Below are 18,714 nucleotides of genomic sequence, written 5' to 3' on the forward strand. Positions count from 1 at the left end.
TGGATGGAACTAAGAAACTGTTCACTGTAATGCAAGAGATTCAGCTGAGTAATAACAGACAGACGGACAGATTCATGATACTGAGGATATGACTGAGGATGGACAGATCTGAGGAAAAACTGGTCACAAAAGTCTCCCGCACCTTTAAGAAGCTGTTTCTTATTTTCAGAACTCCACATCTGCATCTTTTATCACCTGCATCATTGTGGTTTCACAGTTTTTATATCAACAGTCTGTTTTTGGTTTTTGTTTTTTAGATGCGTTCGGTGATTCATAAACTTTACTCAACAGTGCAAACATGCTTTTAATAAACCTCCCAGGGTTTGTCAGTTTGTCAGCATTTCTCAGAATAAAAAATGAGTGTGCAACAATGAAATCCTTGTCCAGTGTGTCCAGTATTACCTTGGTTCCATTGGCTTCTAGCACCAGTTTCTCTGCCTTGGCCTTACTCTTGGGGTAGGGCATAGTGTGTTTCACCAGGTAGGGGGAGTCTTCATTACCCCTGCACAGAAACAATGACAAAAGGATTCAGGAGAACGTTCTCTTCTTCATTCTGTCACATGTATGAGAGGAATGTGTTGAAAGGAATTTAACTGGACAGAAAAAAAAAAATCACAGCTGATAGAGAGAGAAGCAGAGGTGGAGAGAGTCTGAAAAGTCAGGCAGTGAAGTCGAACGTGTCTCCTTTTAAGACTTTGGGTTCTTTCATGTCTGTTTACATTTATCGAGCACAAGCTGTGACACTTCAGACACTTCAGCTTAAACACGCAAAGGTTCATTCTAATCCTGTGACTTAATGTTTGGACATGGATAGAGGTGAACTTTATACCCAGAGACACAATTACACATTCACAAACAAGCACAAACACAAACACAGCTGCAAGTGGGTTATCACAGACACTGGACGTTCACCACAATCTGCTTTTTCTGCTCAAATATATGCACAGACACAAACATATATATATACATATACATATACATATACATATATATCTTCTTGTGATTTTGGCCCCGGCAGCTTTAATGTGATGAAATATATGAAATAAAATACCACTGTGTTGGTTCCTGAGAAAAGCAAAAGGGAATTAAAGCACATTAAGATCACATTAAAATTTTGATCTGGCTTAAAATTGCTCTTCAGATCATAAAACAATAATCAGTATAATTATAATAATAATAACAATAATACATTTTATTTGTAGGCGCCTTTCTGGGCACTCAAGGACACCGTACAGCAGGGGTCTCAAACATGCGGCCCGGGGGCCAAATGCGGCCCACCAAAGGTTCCACTCCGGCCCCTAGGATGTTTTTGCAAAGGGCAAAAATTCCACAGTCTTGAATTGAATTGAGTAAAAAAAAAAATTTAGCTTGAACTCAGGAAAAAATCTTGAATTAAGCAAAAAAAAAAAAAAAAAAAACTTCAATTAAGTAAAAAAAAAAAAATCTTAAATTTAGTAAAAAAATCTTGAATTAGGCAAAAAATCTGAATTAACAACTTCAATTTTTTTTTCTTTGTTTTAGTGCAAAAAATAACATTAAATTATGAAAATATTTACGTTGACAAACTGTCCTGTAACGATAAAATGTGAATAACCTGAACAAATATGAACAACCTGAAATGTCTAAAGAAAATTAAGCATAATTTTAACTATTTTCTGCCTGTTCCTCAGTGTTTAGTGTCTTTGTAGATCTGATCCAGAACGCACAAGTAGAAATGAGAAGTTGAGGCAGAATACTGTTAAAATTGCACTGATTTTTTGAAAGAAATTTCCATTTTTTCAGGTTATTCACATTTTTTTTGTTCGAATAGTTTATAAAAGTAAGTATTTTCATAATTTAATGGGTTTTTTTGCGCTAAAACACAGACAAAAACTTGCAGTTGTCATTTAAAGGTTATTCTGTTATTATTTCACTGGAGATCAAATCAGGCTGAATGTGGAACCTGAAAGAACATGAGTTTGAGAGCCCTGCTGTACAGTAAAACAGCAGAGTATAAAACAATCAATAAAACAGAGTAAAAAGTAAAAGGCAGGTTAAAAATTGGACAATGCAATTATACATCTATATCGTAATAAGTCTATTTACAGTCACAGTTTTCTTTTCCCTTCTGGGTTTGTTTTTCTTTCATTCTCAGTCCTATGCTCATGTGGATTTTGACCTTGTACCTCTTTCAGAAATGTGCTGTTTAAATACTGTATTTGTCATATTCTAACCATAAAAAAAGAGTTTAAAACCACAAATAATATTGCTTTTATGTTATTTTCTTCTTGCTTTTAACTGTCTCAACATTAAACTGAGATTTAAATAAAAAAAAAAAAAAAAGATTAAAAACATAAAAAAAACTGTACAATTAACAACAACAAAAAAAGAACAATAAACCAATACCAAATAAAATAATAGAATAAAAATAATTAATTCAAACATCTCACATGGATTCAAAAGCCAAGGAGAAAGGATGGGTTTTAAGATCGACATAACATGCTGCAGATTTTTTTTTTTTTCCAACTATATTTATTAAACATTTTCAATGAACACAACAGACATTATATCAATTCGTAACAGTCAATGCGCAATCAAGAATGACATATCTGACTGTCAACACCCATCCCTTCCCACCCACCCAACCCACAGGCCAAAAAAAAAAAAAAAAATCAATAAATAAAAAATAAGGAAAAACATAAAAGAAAATCAAAAACAGAAACCATAAATAATGATAAAGGAACTCAAATTGTAAAAGTAAAAAAAAAAAAGGTAGTATAGTGTACAGAAATTACAGAAGAAAGATGACACATAATTTCTCATTCCCTCCTTTCCTCTCTTTCTCAATGTTGTTCAATCATCTATATTCTGAGGAAAATTTAAAGAATTGAAATACCGTAAAAATGGATCCCAAGTGGTAAGAAATGATTTAATTGAGCCTCTAAGAGAGAATCTCAACCATGCTGCAGACTTTTAATACCCTTCGGCCACATATAGTGTCAGATTCTGTTGAAACTCACTGCCCTATAGTTGACTTATTTTCAATATTCTTCTGCTCCATGCCAAGATGCATCCACAGCATGAATTTGGTGCAGATATGTCAACGCATTCTTCAGATAATGCGATTACGTTGTTGAATGGACAGACGGACAACAAAATGATTACAGTTTCTCTGGGTTGGCCGAGGTGTAATAATTAAACTGTTCAACCTGTCATTCAGGTTATAGTAAATACAGTTACATAACACCTTCAGTAACCACAATAAACAAGTGGTGCCAGTCATAACTAACCCCGCCCCTCGCACATGTTATAGAGTGTTTTGTATCGATCCAGCTGATGTCATCGTGACTATGCATGCGTTTGAAGTAAACTGAAACAAAATGGATGTTTTTATAGACGTGTGAAATTTCGCCCATTATAAGAAAATGGGGAAAAAAAGATTTAAAAAATTCATAAAAAATTTTTACTTTGACCTACTGTTCCCAAAATGTAACGACTTGTATTCTGGGTCACTGGTCATCTATAAACCCAATCTGGTCTGAATTCAACCAATAGTTTTGCTGCTAAAGTGTTAACCCTTTCATGCATACTGGTCACTCCAGAGGACAGTTCTTCTCCAGCTGTTCTCTTGTATATTCATGGATTTAGTTGTTTTAGTTCCATATCAGCCAACACAGAGAATGCTTATGCATCATCCCATACACTGTAATTCAGACCATTACTGTAACTTTGCTGTTCTTGATAAACCTGATCTGCACAAACATGTTTCAGTATACATCAATTGTTATTTGTTGGAAAAAAAAGTTGTTGTTTTTTTTTTGCACATTATCTCCATGAAACGTGTAATAATTAGCATTAGAATATGTTAAAATGTGAGAAAACATCAGATTTTATTTAATTGTTTTAATACCAATTTCTGATATTAGGTTTTAAACATGTTTCTTTACTTCAAAAATTAAATGCATGGACGTTTTTGTAACTCCATGAAAAAAAAACAAAACAACTTGATCACATTGGGGTTTTTTCATCCCTATGGAGGAATAAAAACACTCAAGAAAAAAAATCTTAACTAAGGTTCTCATAATTAATGCATAAAAGGGTTAAACAGCGCTAGTGCTCCACCCCAGCACACTACATGTCTCCTTTTTAAGGTTAATGTATATGACACTGGTCAACAACAAATGTATTGTTTCAGTTTTTTGAGCTGATTTAGGATCATTTTGGTGCTGAATCCAAAAATCACATTCATTTTGCTCAATCAGGTCAACTTTCTGAACTCTGCTACATATTGGCTTTTGAACATTTTTGCTTACATTTATGGGCATTTTCACATCATATGATACAAAATTCTTTCATATTTCTTGCAATAAACAAGTTCTGAAGGTTTTACTTTTGCCAATTTATGATTAATGTTTTTTTTTAATATTACAGGTGAATGAAATGGCTTCGACTAGAAGATCTTGCAAAAATAAGCCTGACGTATTCTGCTACATTTGCGGTGAATACACCATTGTACCTAACAGGAATCCTGTTAGAAAATGATTTTTTTTCTCTTAAAACCTATTTTGGGTGAGAACTATATAAAAAACCAACTGATAAAGTCACAAAAATGTCATCAATTTTGTGAGAAGATCAAATTTTTCACAATCAAATTAGCATAAAAACCTGACCTGGTTGAGAAAAGCAGATATCATTTTTGGATTTAGCGGTGCAAAATGGTCCGAATTCAGTTGAAAAAACCTAGACAACTTGCAAAAAACATTTGTTTGTAACCCAGTGTTATAGGCTACATATTGTGCATTGTCCCTGTCTAAATAAATAAATGAAATGAAATGAAACAAACAAAGAAACAAACCAAACCAAAAAAAAAAAAACATACCCCTTGCCTCCCTTTCAGGGGGCGGGGTAATAAAAGTTCTCTACTGACAACAACACAACATGAATTATTAATGAAACTATTATTCGAACAACAGTCAACTTTAGTTTTGTGTATAAATAATAGTTGTTTTTTTTATTTGCGTATTGATGAACTGAAATATTCCACAGCAGGCAAACTACAGCCACTACAGCCTCTTTGAGATGTAATGTCAATATTTACTTTGTTTTTTTTCATTGCAGCTGGAGAGGATTCCAGATATCACAGGTGAACATCAGCCCACACTGAGTCTGTATTTGCATTTCACTGAAGTCACACAGATAAGACTGTTTTTGTTTAAAAGATACACTGGCAGAAAGGTTTGAAAATCCCAGGAGGCTTTTTGGCTAGACGTCAGACTCCTCCAAACACCAGATGAAGAAATCATTTATCTCTGCACATTTTAAACCTGTTTTCCAAGACGCAGCTTTCTTTTCTTTGCAGGTACAGATGAAAACACCAGGTCACAAAACAGATAAAAGTCCTTTTCATGGTGCAGCAGATGGAACATTCTTTCTTTTCCAGACGGTTAGAGGAATCTTTAAAGGATTCGGTGAATATTTATCTTTTACACTCTGAGACTTAGATGAAAAGACACGAGAAGCCCAAACATACATTGCTTACATACCGGAACGTTCTGTCAGTTCTGCGCCAAGAGTTTGTGTTTAATAAACAAACAGACGGAACATTTGTAAGTAATTGTCCCTTAGAGAACGCGTCTATTTTTACATGATGTCGTGACAGCTACTGAGGCCTGTCTGGACTGGTTGGAGTCATATTCCTGACTGACACTGCGTTACCTAACATCCAACACACATACCAGATAGATTAGAGACGCCAAACGCCACAACAGTGTTACGTGGAAATAAAACACAAGCCTGAATGTGGAGAATTTAAAGAATTTGGACACACCATGTTGAGTTCACTGGCCTTCCACTGTTCGTTTCTGGTGTTTTCATGTGGAAGTGAAAGTCAAAACCAGAGAATGATAAGAAAATGGAAACGTAGTGGAAGCCTCAGCAGACACATGACTCATTCTAACCCATGATTCCAGGTGAAGGTGCTGCTGTGAATCTGCGTCTGTTTCAGGTTCGTTAAAGCTGCTGTGAGTACGTGTATGGAAGTAAATCTGTCTCATCACACTTAGAATTAGAAAAGCCTTTGAATTTCTAGCACGGAATTTTTTTTGCACTGAAATTAAGAATCTGAATTTTTTTTTTTTTGCACTGAGATTAAGTTTTTTGAAGAATTTTTTTGTCTCTCAATTTAACTATGTTCATACATTTAGAATAAAAAAAATTCAGAAGCAAAATATTCAGATCACACATCCGGGACACCAAGGAAAAGCAACTGATTCTATCTTAAGTCGAACCGACAGCCAACCAATCAAGTTATGTTAGGTTGGTCATGTGACGCCGATGCAGGAAGACGGTCAGCGCAGATGTGTGATCTGAATTTTTTGCATCTGAAGTTTTTTGCTTCTGAATTTTGTGCATCTGAATTTTTTTGCTTCTGAATTTTTTGCGTCTGAACTTTTTGCTTCTGAATTTTGTGTATCTGAATTTTTTTGCGTCTGAATTTTTTGCGTCTGAATTTTTTGCATCTAAATTTTTTGCTTCTGAATTTTTTGCTTCTGAATTTTTTTGCGTCTGAATGTTTTGCGTCTGAATGTTTTGCGTCTGAATGTTTTGCGTCTGAATTTTTTGCATCCGATTTTTTTTATTCTAAACTTATGAACATAGTTGAATTCAGAGACAAAAAATTCAGATACTTAATTTCAGTGCAAAAAAAAATTCCGCGCTAGAAATTCAATGGCTTTTCTTATTCAAAATCTGATGAGACAGATTTACTTCCACACATGTGCTTGTGTTCAATCCATGTATCATTCGTTCTTTTCATATTCAGTGACGAGTCAGTGACTTCCGGGTCGTACCAAATCGGATATCAAAAATGTCAACATGAAACCCGACATTTAGTCCATTTGCTTTTTTCCAATTTTTAATTTGTGGATTCAATTGAAATAATGAAAAACAACTGTTTTTTTTTTTTTTTTTTTTTTTGGTTTTTGACTTGTACATGAATAATGAAAGAAGGAGTCATTTTTTCATTTTCCGATTGTTGGTTCTCAATTTGACATGAAAAGAACGAATGATACACAGACTGTGTTCCTTTGTGACTTTCACCTCCGTATATCACATGAAAACCCCTACTGACCCCCACCTGTCTGAAAACACCTGTAATCAAACACCTGTAACATGAAGTTCATTTTCTGGCATGCACAAGTCAAATATTATCTCAGAACACATGGATTAAAATATTGCTGAAAAGTAAATATGCTAAGAATGCTTCAGGCGCTGCAACTTCAAACATCTTCTCCACGTCCATATGACAGTTAATACGCTGGTATTTTATTTCACGTATTTCATTACATTAAAACGGCAGGAGCCAAAATCACCAGACATTTTTTTTAACCCTTTATCCCTGAGACATGATTCCAGGTCTGTTTCAGGTTCGTTAAAGCTGCTGTGAGTATGTGTTTGTGTTCCTTTTCTTCAGTGGTTTTATTTTATTTATTTTGTGTGTTTTAGCATTAAAACAGGTGGAAGAACAGAAAAAGACAAAGAGAGGAACTGAAGTTTGACAGGTTTGGACTAAATAAGGCACTAGAATGAACATCAATAAAAGTTTTAGGATGTTGAACATCAACTGTGAACTGGAACACACTGAACAACAACAAGGATTTGAATTTGGGCTCAGTAGTTTTTATTTTGGGCTCTTTTTTGTTTTTTTGTTTTTTTTAATAAATCAGTCCAACTGCTTTTTGACACCTGGTTGAACTTCATAAACCAGCTACACGGTCAAAACTCAGTAAAAAAAAAAAAAATGAAAGGAAAATCACCACAACACTGCAAACAACAGGAAAAACAAAAAACAACAAGGAAAACAGTGTTAAAAAAAAAAAAAAGCCCAAACCATCTATTTTTCATGTATATGTAGAAGTTTTCATGTTTTCTGTTATCTCTAGGCATAAAAGTAGGATTATTTTGTTTATTCTGCTTTTTGGCACCTGGTTAAACTCCAAAAAGCAGTTACATGGTCAAAACTTAGTAAAAATACAGTAAAATAAATAAATAAATAATAAACACTGCAAACAACAGTAAAAACAAAAAATGACAAGGAAAACAGTCTAAAAAAAAAAAAAAAAAAGCCCAAACCCTCTATTCATTCACTGCTCTGTTTTAGGAATTGAGGAACTGAAGTTTGACGGGTTTGGACTAAATAAGGCACTAGAATGAACATCACTAAGAGTTTTAGGATGTTGAACATCAGCTGTGAACTGGAACACACTGAACAACAGCAAGAATTTGAATTTGGTTCCAGTAGTTTTTGTTTTTGGCTCTTTTTTTCTAAATCAGTCCAGCTGCTTTTTGACATCTGGTTGAACTCCACAAAGCACTTACACAGTCAAAACTCTGAAAAAAGGATGGTTTAATTAAACTTTTTTTGCACCTTACAAAAAAAATGCCCCTAAAGTAAAATGAGTTTGACACCCCTGATTTATTCACATAATTGAAAAAAAAAAAAAAAAAAATACACATTATCTTTATTGAACGGTTATATTTTGGAATAACAATGAATGAAATGATGAACTGTCTTTAAGTTTTTATGTTTGAGTTGAAAACAAAAAAACACATCTGTGAGTAATCAATGCATTTTTTTTCATGAATATGTAGAAGTTTTCATGTTTTCTTGAAATTTGTTTTATTTCTAGGCACTAAAGCAGGATTATTTTTGTTTTTTGGCACCTGGTTGAACTTCAAAAAGCAGTTACACGGTCAAAACTCAGTAAAAACACAGTACAAAAAAATAAAGAAAAATCACCACAATACTGTAAACAACAGTAAAAACAAAAAACGACAAGGAAAACGGTGTAAAAAAAAAAAAAAAAAGAAAAGTCCAAACTGTGTATTTTTATAGTCGGTCTCACTCACTGCTCTGTGTTTTGCCCCATTACACAGGCGGTGGGGGGTGCACTGAGCATGCTCAGATGTCTACGGAAAGAACAAGGTCTATTCTATCAGCATGTTCTGAAATGTTTCCTACTGAGCAAACGGTTGAATTTTTATGAACATTTTAAATAAATCATACATTCAGAGCGCTCCCCACAGACACGTCAGGGGTTAAAGGGTTAACAGTGTTTAATCTGTGTGCACTTACTGAGAACCGTATCTTTGAAAATAATGATAATAACTGTGTTTCAGAGTTAAGCATCAGTCTTTTGGGACAAACATTTGTTTCTAATTACTTGATTAAAGTTCAAAAGTGGACTTTAAGTGCCCTGAAACTGGAAGCCTATGACAGCAAACACCAGCACCAGTTTTACTGCCGTCAAACTGACTGCATCGTTCCATAACTACACTCAAAACAAAGCAAAAACATACAGGAGGTTGAAGCTGCAGCGCCTGAAGCATTCTTTACATAATGACCTTTCAGCATATTTTTAATTCACGTGTTCTGAGAGGACATTAGACTTGTGCATGCCCGAATATGAACCTCATGATGCAGGCGTTTGTCTGATCACAGGTGTTTTCAGACAGCTAGGGCTTAAATATGCGACTGACAGCTGCGATCTGTGATGGACGATCAAATTCAGAATTAGATCTGGACATGATTCTACTGTTCTACTCCGTGTCTTGACATGGAAACTTGGAAAAAATGTTTTCACTTTTCCAAAACAGGATGAAATGCTGTCAGGTTCATTTGCGTTTATATTCAGTCTTCTGATTTAGATAGATGGATGGATAGATAGACTTTATTGATCTCAAACTGGATAATTGTAGTGCAGCAGCAGCTTAGCAAACAGTAAAAATAGAACACAAAAATAACAACATAGAATAAAAAGTAAGAACTATTTTAAAATCAGTGTGCATATCAGTAAAGGGAGTTGTACTGTGGAATGGTTTAGCAGATTAAATAAAAGGGTGTGCAAATATTTTTTAAAAACAAATAATGAAGAAGTACTTGGTGGAGAGACAGTGACACTGATGCTCTAAACAGTGTGGGTGCCATTAGGGGGGGGTGGGTATGGGGTCAGAGTGGGTCTGGGTCCCGTGACGATGTGTTATTGTAATGTTCTATAATGTTTTGTTTTAATCCGTTTTGTTCCATAATGTTCTGTATTGTTCTGTTTTATTCGGTAATGTTCTCTATTGTTTTGTACTGGTGTAGTGAAATGTTGTGATGGGTTGTGTGGTGTGAGGGGTTGGAATTTTAAAAGCAATGCTACTTCCATCCCCTTTTCAAACCATGTGTGTATCGGCTGTCCAGTTGTCGTTTGTTAACCCCTTTAGCCCTATCAGCCCACCCGCAGGCCGAAAAAATTAGATTAATATTCATCTACTATAAAAACATAATAAATCAGGACAATGAATGTTTTTTTCAACTTTTGCTCAAAGTTTAGACCCTAATGTTAAAAAAAGTACATCAAAAGTGTATTTTAGTGCAAACTTTAATGTTCAAACCTGATTTTTAATCTTTGTGGGGTGAAATATACGCTATTGAAAATCTCAGACACGAACAATTAATTTATTCATATCATCGTCAATCCAGCCGAAAAAAAACAGGCAAGGATAAAAAATTCCAATTTCTCTTTTAGTTTGTTCCAGTCTACTCAGGCATAGTAATAGATACAATATTTTAGACAATGGGAATAGATTCTGTGAGGTCTGTAAATGTCCACAGACACCAAGAACATCCATATGAACCTTATTATTGTGAAGGAATTCTTCATTTACTTTGGGTATGTCTGTTTAGGCGTTTTTCCCCTGAAAATACAGTCAGGGTTAAACAGGTTAAGTGTTTAACTGGGGTAGCAGGTTTGAAATAAACATATGAAATTAAATTAAATTAAAAAAAAATAGAACACAAGAGCAAATACACTATACATAATAAACTAGAAGTATAAAAACAGAACTGGTAAAAAAAAAAAAAAAAAAAAAAAAGACAATCAAGCAGTAACTAACGTGCAAAATAAAAAGTCTGGACCAAAAGCACAGATCTGCAGAAGGACGGTGAGTAGTTTAGAAAAATGTCTTGTGATTTTGGCTCCTGCTGCTTTAATGTAATAAAATATGTGAAATAAAATACCAGCGTATTAACTGTCATATGGTCGTGGAGAAGATGTTTGAAGCTGCAGCGCCTGAAGCATTCTTTGCATAATTACCTTTCATCACATTTTAACTCTGAGATAACATTAGACTTGTGCATACCAGGATGGGAACTACAGGTGTTTGTCTGATCGCAGGTGTTTTCAGACAGGTGGGGGTAAGTAGGGGTTTTCATGTGATATACGGAGGTGAAAGTCAAAACCAGAGAAAGACAAGAAAATAAACATGGGAACAGTGGAACTAGTTACCGTATAAAGGGATCTCCGTTCATGTTTGGGCCGATCACTTCCATGCTGCTGGTGTAGACCAGGCTCTGGATGCCGTTCTCCACACACGCATTGATCACATTTTCTGTTCCTGAGCAGAAAAGAGAAAAAAACCCCACCAAAGTCAAGGTCAGGTTTATTTCTATGACACATTTACAACAACACAGAGTGCTGTAAAAAGATCAGTGGTGGAATGTAACAAGGTATTTGTACTTAGTTACTGTAAATTTCAGTGTCTGTACTTAAAGGAGTGATATTTTGCTTTTTTTTTTAAAAATGGAATTATGCTTTTTAAAACATTTCCCTGTGGACTGAATTCTTCATTAATTCAACTCTACACTACAAAACATCTAAATCTTACCAAGTGTATTGTTCTCATTTCTAGTCCAAATATGTCATCACACTTAAAATAAGACATAATCACCTAAAGAGTAACTTTCCAGTGAGATGTAAGAACTTATTTTTCGCCAATAGATTTTGAAAATCTTATTTGAAGAAATCTTACAAAGATAATTTTCACGTATTCAATTGGCAGGTTTTGTTTTGTTTTTTTAATTGAGCAAAAAAAAAAAATCTTGAATTAAACAAAAAAAATCTTGAATTAAGTAAAAAAAAATCTTGAATTCAGCAAAAAAAAATCTGCCAATGGAACAAGTGAAAATTATCTTGGTAAGATTTCTTCAAATAAGATTTTCCAGATCTATTGTCTAAAATCAGTTCTTATATCTCACTGAAAAGTTCCTCTTTAGGTGATTATATCTTATTTTAAGTGTGATTAGATACTTTGACTGGAAATGAGAAAAATACACATGGTAAGATTTAGATTTTTTCAACCCTATTTCTGAGTAATGACACCAGAAAGGTGGTTTGGAGCGCTGGCCCTTTAAATGCACATGAGTCACTTCAGGCCCCGCCCCCTCCAGGTTATTGGCTGTGCTGCTCTGTCCCGTTCAACCGACAACTGAACATTTGAGGAAATGGGCTCCAAGTCTGGACAGATTTTCAGTCTGGACTACAACCACTGATGACAACAAACAATTATGTCGAACTGGAGAAATGTTGGTCTGAAGTCTGGACCTGATATGTGCAAATGTCGTGACGAAACTAGTTATAAAACGCAACAAATTAAGCAGGAATTCAAACAGGTTGTAGAAATCCACTTGATTTTTTCCCAAATGAATCTAAAGATAGTTTTGCAGCAGCTGGAGGGTTCAAGTTCAAACTCTCTGAACTATCAGGGTCCAAATACACAAAGAAATGAACCACCGACAAATAAAAGTGGGTTTAGCAAAAGTAAAAAAATAATAATACATACTTCTGATTTTACTCCATTACATTTTGTATCTGTAACTGCGGTGGATGTTTGGGTCTTTAAGGGTTAAAAGTCAGTGTAAATAATAGATCTCCAGTGTTCACTTTACTGTGCAGTGATGGTTGGGACAGGGTGTTCCAGAGCTTTTAGCCTGCAGTCGAGTCAGTATTTAAGAAAAGGAGACGTTCCGACTGAATTTATGAGTTAAAAGTACGCCTTCAATGAGCTGAAAGTACTTCTTCCACTGTTATAAATTCAGGTCATAAATTTACGAACACGCAAGAAAAACAACAACAGGAAATTAATTCAAGGGAAGCATGTGTTGGTGGAAAAACCAAAAGATGACCAGTATCAGATGACAAGAAGATAACAATAAAAGAAAGAATATAAGCAGAGTTTAAGTCAAACTGCACATAAACCGTTCAATTGATATTTTAATGCTCAGTTTCCGACATGAAGCTTCAATATTAAAGTCTTTGTCTGGTCTTTGACAAAGAGGTCAATAATAAGAGGATTGTATCTGATCCAGTTTGGCAGAAGATGCAGGATATGAGCTGGATCTGTTTCAGGAATTAAATGACTGGTTTACACTTTAACTATTCCAGCTCTGAAGCAGCTTCAAAGAGCAGCTGCATTTAAGAGGAAGACACATCCACAAAGAGAAAAAACAAAAAAGAGCTGAAATAAATGTGTCTGGTTTGACTGTAGAGCAGGGCTGTCAGACTCATTTTACTTCAGTTCCACATTCAGCTACATTTAATCTGCAGTGGGCCGAAGCAGTCAAATAATATCATAATAATATATAAATAAAATCAGAGTATCATTTGTTCATTCGTTTTTCAATTTAAAACCAAAAATCAAAAAACAAAAAAACGACTCGTTTTTTTGGTTTTCATTTTCAAAGCTACAATGAAAAACGGATAACAGTTTGTTTTTCCATTTCCCAATTTTGTGCTCAAATGAAAAATAGAAAAAACGGATAACGGCCGTTTCATCCGATTTAGCTATTTTCAATATAGTTAAGTTGTCTGACCCGGAAGTAGTCGTTACTAGGGAAAAAATAAACAAACAGAATCATGGCCGGACTGGAGGAATATTTTGCTATAATTAAGCAGCTGTTTGATACGTACAGAAGTGTACTGCATTCACAGAAAAAAATTAATTTGGCTCTGTTTTTCTGAATTAATTCAATTGAATTAATTAAGAAAAACAGCCAAATTTCATTTTTTTCAGAAAAACAGTATCTCGTTAATTCGGAAAATTCTGTTTGTTTATTTTTTCCCTAGTAATGACGACTTCCGAGTCAGACAACTTAACTATATTGAAAATAGCAAAATCGGATGAAACGGTCGTTATCCGTTTTTTCTATTTTTCATTTGAGCACAAAATTGGGAAATGGAAAAAAGAACCGTTATCCGTTTTTCATTGTAGTTTTGAAAATGAAAAACAAAAAAACGAGTGGTCTTTTTGTTTTTTTAATTATTGGTTTTAAATTGAAAAACGAATGAATGAATGATACACGGATTAAATAATGTCAACTCCAAACTTTTCTCTATGTTTAAGAGCAAAAAAAGTAAATTTACATTATGAAAATGTTTACATCTACAAACTATCCTTTCAAACCATGTGAATAACATGAACAAACTGAAAAAAATCAGTGTAGTTTTAATAATATTCTGCCTCAGTTTATCATTTACACATGTACATTATAACTTACAGATCACAGTGGATCTACAAACACATAAAACATTTAATAACAGACCAAATCTTGTTAAAATTGTACTTACTTCTCTTAAGGCATTTCAGGTTATTCATATTTGTTCAGGTTATTCACGTTTTTTTGCAAAATTATACTTTGTTTTAGTGTAAATACATGAAAATATTTACATTTACAAAAAGAAAAAAATGGAGTTGTCATTATTTCTATGTTATTATGATAGTATTTTGCTGGTCTGACCCACTGGAGATTAAATTGTTCTGAATGTGGAACCTGAACTAAAAGGATTGGTCATATCTTCAGTGTAATTTTTGCATTTCACAAATTCATCCCCAGGGCCGGACTGGACCCTTTGGCGGGCTGGATTTGGGCCCCGGGACGCATGTTTGACGCCTGTGCAGTAGAGAATCTAAACCACCTGTGATTTAATGAACATCTGAGGATGATGCAGAAACAAAACCTAGGCACAAAAGGGTGAATTAACAGCTGTAGATGTTTGTAGAATATAAACCCAGTATGGCTCTGAGATCCGCTGACTCAGGTCACATGGTCCAGTCCAGAGTTCAAACTAAACATGGTGAAGCAGCATTTAAAGGCGGGGTGCCAGATGTTTTCCTGGAGCATTTTTTAACGATATTGCTTAAAATCCCCTTCACACCCCAATTACAACTAATTAACCCTTTCATGCACAGTGGTCACTCCAGTGGACAGTTCTTCTCCAGCTGTTCTCTTGTATATTCATGGGTTTTGTTGTTTTAGTTCCATATCAGCCAACACAGTGGACGCTTACGCATCATCTCATACACTGACATTCAGACCATTACTGTAACTTTGCTGTTCTTGATAAACCTGATCTGCACGAACATGTTTGAGTGTAAATCAATTGTTATTTGTTAGACAAGAAGGGTTTTTTTTGCATATTATCTCAATGAAGTAAGGAATTACTAGCATTAGAATATGTTAAAATGTGAGAAGACATCAGATTAGCAGCATTAAAAATGTTTTTATTTCATTGTTTTCATATCCCTCTCTGATATTGGGTTTTCTGAAGAAAGGGGTTTGGACTTTTGAACTGAGTATTTTCGAAATGTAGCTGCTCCAACCGTTTTTCTAAGCTCTCATACCCCACCTTTAACTGTTCTGCTGCACACAACTGGAATAAGCGACCAACTGACCTGAAATCAGCCCTGAATGTGAACACTTTCAATCCACGTTAAAAACCTTCCTCTTTTCATTTGCTTTATGAGTAAACTCTTTTCAATCTTGTCTTTTAAATGCACTTTTTTTTATTTTAATGTTTTGCTTTACTCTATTTTAATTTTAATGTTGATTTCAATGCATGATTTTAATATAATTAATGTCTTTCTTGTATTCTGTGAATGGATTTAAAAATCACGTTTTATCTCTGGTGATTTTAATGTCTTTTTTCCCTTTTTTGATTTTAATGTATTTCCAATGTCTTGCTTCTTTTTCTGTGATTTTTTTATGCCTTTGTAAAACACTCTGAGTTACTCTGTGTATGAATAGAACTATACAAATAAACTTGCCTTGCCTTAACCTCCTGAGATCCATGAGGCCATTTTACATTAAATAATTGCCTTAATTGGAGACAGCATGATGCAATAGTTTTAAAGGATACATTTTTAATTTTTTTTTCATATAATGTCATTTCTTATTTATTTATTTATTTATTTATTTAAAACATGCAAAGAAACAAAATAAAACAAAACAGAGCAAATTAAGACAAAAACAACAAAAAAAAACATTGAAATTAACTTTTCAGTGGGTATTTTTTAATTACTTATTTTAAAGTAAAGCTGTGAAACTCTTGTCCACTACAGAGGACAAAAATGCATTGCTGGGTCTCAGGAGGCTAAGTGGACACATTAAATATCATTAAATAAAAAGATCAAAAACGATGAACCTTTACTGTATGTGCAGGTCATCCAGTATCTCCACTTTGTACAAAATCTACGTGGAAAAGTGATTTTTTTTCTTTGATTTGGAAAAAGTGGGAGTAAGTGATTAAACACAGAGATAAAGTAAATACCTTTCAGATCTGCAGATGGAAAAACCATATCGAATTCTCCTAACACTGTTACACCATAGAAGGAGCATTTGTCAGTGAATCAGGAATCTGAATCCAACTGAAACTTATCTCTTATCTGACGCCTTCAAAATAAAATGTTTCAAGTCACGTAGTCAGGCTCAGCTCTTGTCGGTTTGGAAAAAGGTCACTTGTATTCCTGTTCTGAGTAACAGCCCACAGCCGACTGTCCGCTGACACTTAACAAAGGTCTTTTGTCCGTTTCCTGAATCATCACATGCTCAGACACTGAACCTAATCTGAACGGACAGGAACACAAACCCTGTAGATTCAGACCATCACCTACCGGGTGGATGAGCATCACCGTTAAACCATCCAAATAAAACACTGATCTGGGAATAACATTATCACATCATCCTCTGTCAAAGTTAGATTAACCCACAAAGACCAAATATCCACCAGTGACCAAAAACACCTACTGATCGAAACTGTTTAATATTTAATATGATAATACTAACATTTAAAAAATGAATCAAAAATGGAAAAATTTAAATTTCTAAGAAACTAGAACAAACTTTGTGGACGTGGTCCCGAGGAAGACACTTGTAAAAGTTGAAATGAATCCAACCAGTAGTTTCGTCAGAGAAGATGTCTAAACCGGTTTGTTTACAAAAGGATGGACAGATTTCCTTCGAACTAGTGTAATTTCATTTTATCTGTGATGAACCTGTTCCGTGTTATCGAAAACACCGCAGTTCAGACACGAGGGATGGTTAGAAGGTGAACACAGACTGGTTTATTTGTTTGTTACCTCCACCAAGGAGGTTATGTTTACATCAGGGTTTATCTGTCTGTATGTCTGTCTGTTTGTTTGGTTTGTCTGTTTGTCTCTTTATTTATTTGTTTGTTTGTCTGTTGGCTTGTCTCTTTATTTGTTTGTTTGTTAGTTTGTTTGTCTCTTTATTTGTTTGTTTGTCTGTCTGCCTGTTTTTTTGTTTTTCTGTCTGTCTGTCTGTCTGTATGTATGTCTGTTTGTTTGTTTGACTGTTTGTCTCTTTATTTATTTGTTTGCTTGTCTGTCTGCTTGTCTGTCTGCCTGTCTGTCTGTCTGTCTGTCTGTCTGTCTGTTAGCAAGATAAATCAAAAAGTTATGGACAGAGTTTGATGAAATTTTCAGGAAATGTTGATACTGGGACAAGAACAAATGGTAAAATTTTGGTCGACTTTGTAATGTTCTGTCTAAAGTTCTGTCAGTTTTCTCACCAGTCTGTTCATTCATATATTCTCCAAACTATCCTATAAAGAAAAATCGGACCAAAGGCCCTGTATCTTACCGGCCAAATTCAAAGCTTTGGGAAATGTATCCAGATGCCATTTATTCTCACCCAGTTCTGTGTATTTATTCTATTACAGAAATAGCCCATGCTTTGGTCATATTCCAATCAGATCTGTAAAAAATTCAAATTCCAACTTGATATCATTGATACTGATTTACTGGATCAATCCACTTCCTATCTGTTATAATGGGAAAATTTTTCAAAGTGGCACCAAATCCAGAATCAGATCCAGATCCAAATAATTTCAATCCCTTGTGTTGACATCATCATACAGAAGCTGTATACCAAGTCTGAAGTCAATCAGAACTGGAGTTTGGGAGAAAAAGACGATTGAAATGTTTTCCCCATAAGAGCCCATGTTAAATTTTGCATCAGTTCCAGATCCAGAAGAAGATCCTGATCAGCATGTGGACATTATGTTTGGGTCATCTCCCCATCAGGGCTGGACTGGAGACATTTACACTGGATATCATTTAGATTTACTGAGTTATTGCATCCATCCACTTCCTATCTCTTATAATGGGGACATTTTTCAAAGTGGCACCAAATCTAGAATCAGATCCAGATCCAAATAATTTCACTAAGTTTTGTTGACATCATCATAAAGAAGCTGTATACCAAGTTTGAAGTCAATCGGAATTGTAGTTTCGGAGACGAAGACGATTGAAATTTTTGTAACAGACGACGGACGCTGCATGTCGACAATAGCTTATGATCTGTCGGCCGGTAAACTAAAAACAGGCTGAAAAAAACAACACTAGAACTGACATAAAAGTAGCATCTTTATGAGTTAAATGAAATCAAAACGCATTTTTAATTTCACCAAAAACAGCTGATGCACTGCTCTAAAGAAGAAAAAAACAAAAATGATAATAATAATTACTGGTCTTTCCTCTGTCAACTTGTGTATTCACAAGAGATCCGGAAGAGATTTGCGGCATTCAGACACAAAACTGTCTGTATTTTCTGACTGT

The 18,714-nt window shown here is 34.6% G+C and overlaps 1 protein-coding gene across 1 annotated transcript in view; it reads right to left on the reverse strand.

The window, feature by feature from the left end:
- LOC115424750 (3 beta-hydroxysteroid dehydrogenase type 7) overlaps positions 1–18,714 on the reverse strand; it is a 41,703-nt gene that overhangs the window by 11,652 nt on the left and 11,337 nt on the right. The window contains exons 3-4 of the mRNA XM_030142160.1: positions 11,310–11,418; positions 403–502 (exon numbers count right to left, since the gene is read on the reverse strand). Coding sequence (XP_029998020.1) covers positions 403–502; positions 11,310–11,418 — 209 coding nt within the window. The remainder of the gene's footprint in view (positions 1–402; positions 503–11,309; positions 11,419–18,714) is intronic.

This window comes from Sphaeramia orbicularis, chromosome 8 (genome assembly GCF_902148855.1).
Source record: "Sphaeramia orbicularis chromosome 8, fSphaOr1.1, whole genome shotgun sequence".
NCBI classification, from domain to species: Eukaryota; Metazoa; Chordata; class Actinopteri; order Kurtiformes; family Apogonidae; genus Sphaeramia; species Sphaeramia orbicularis.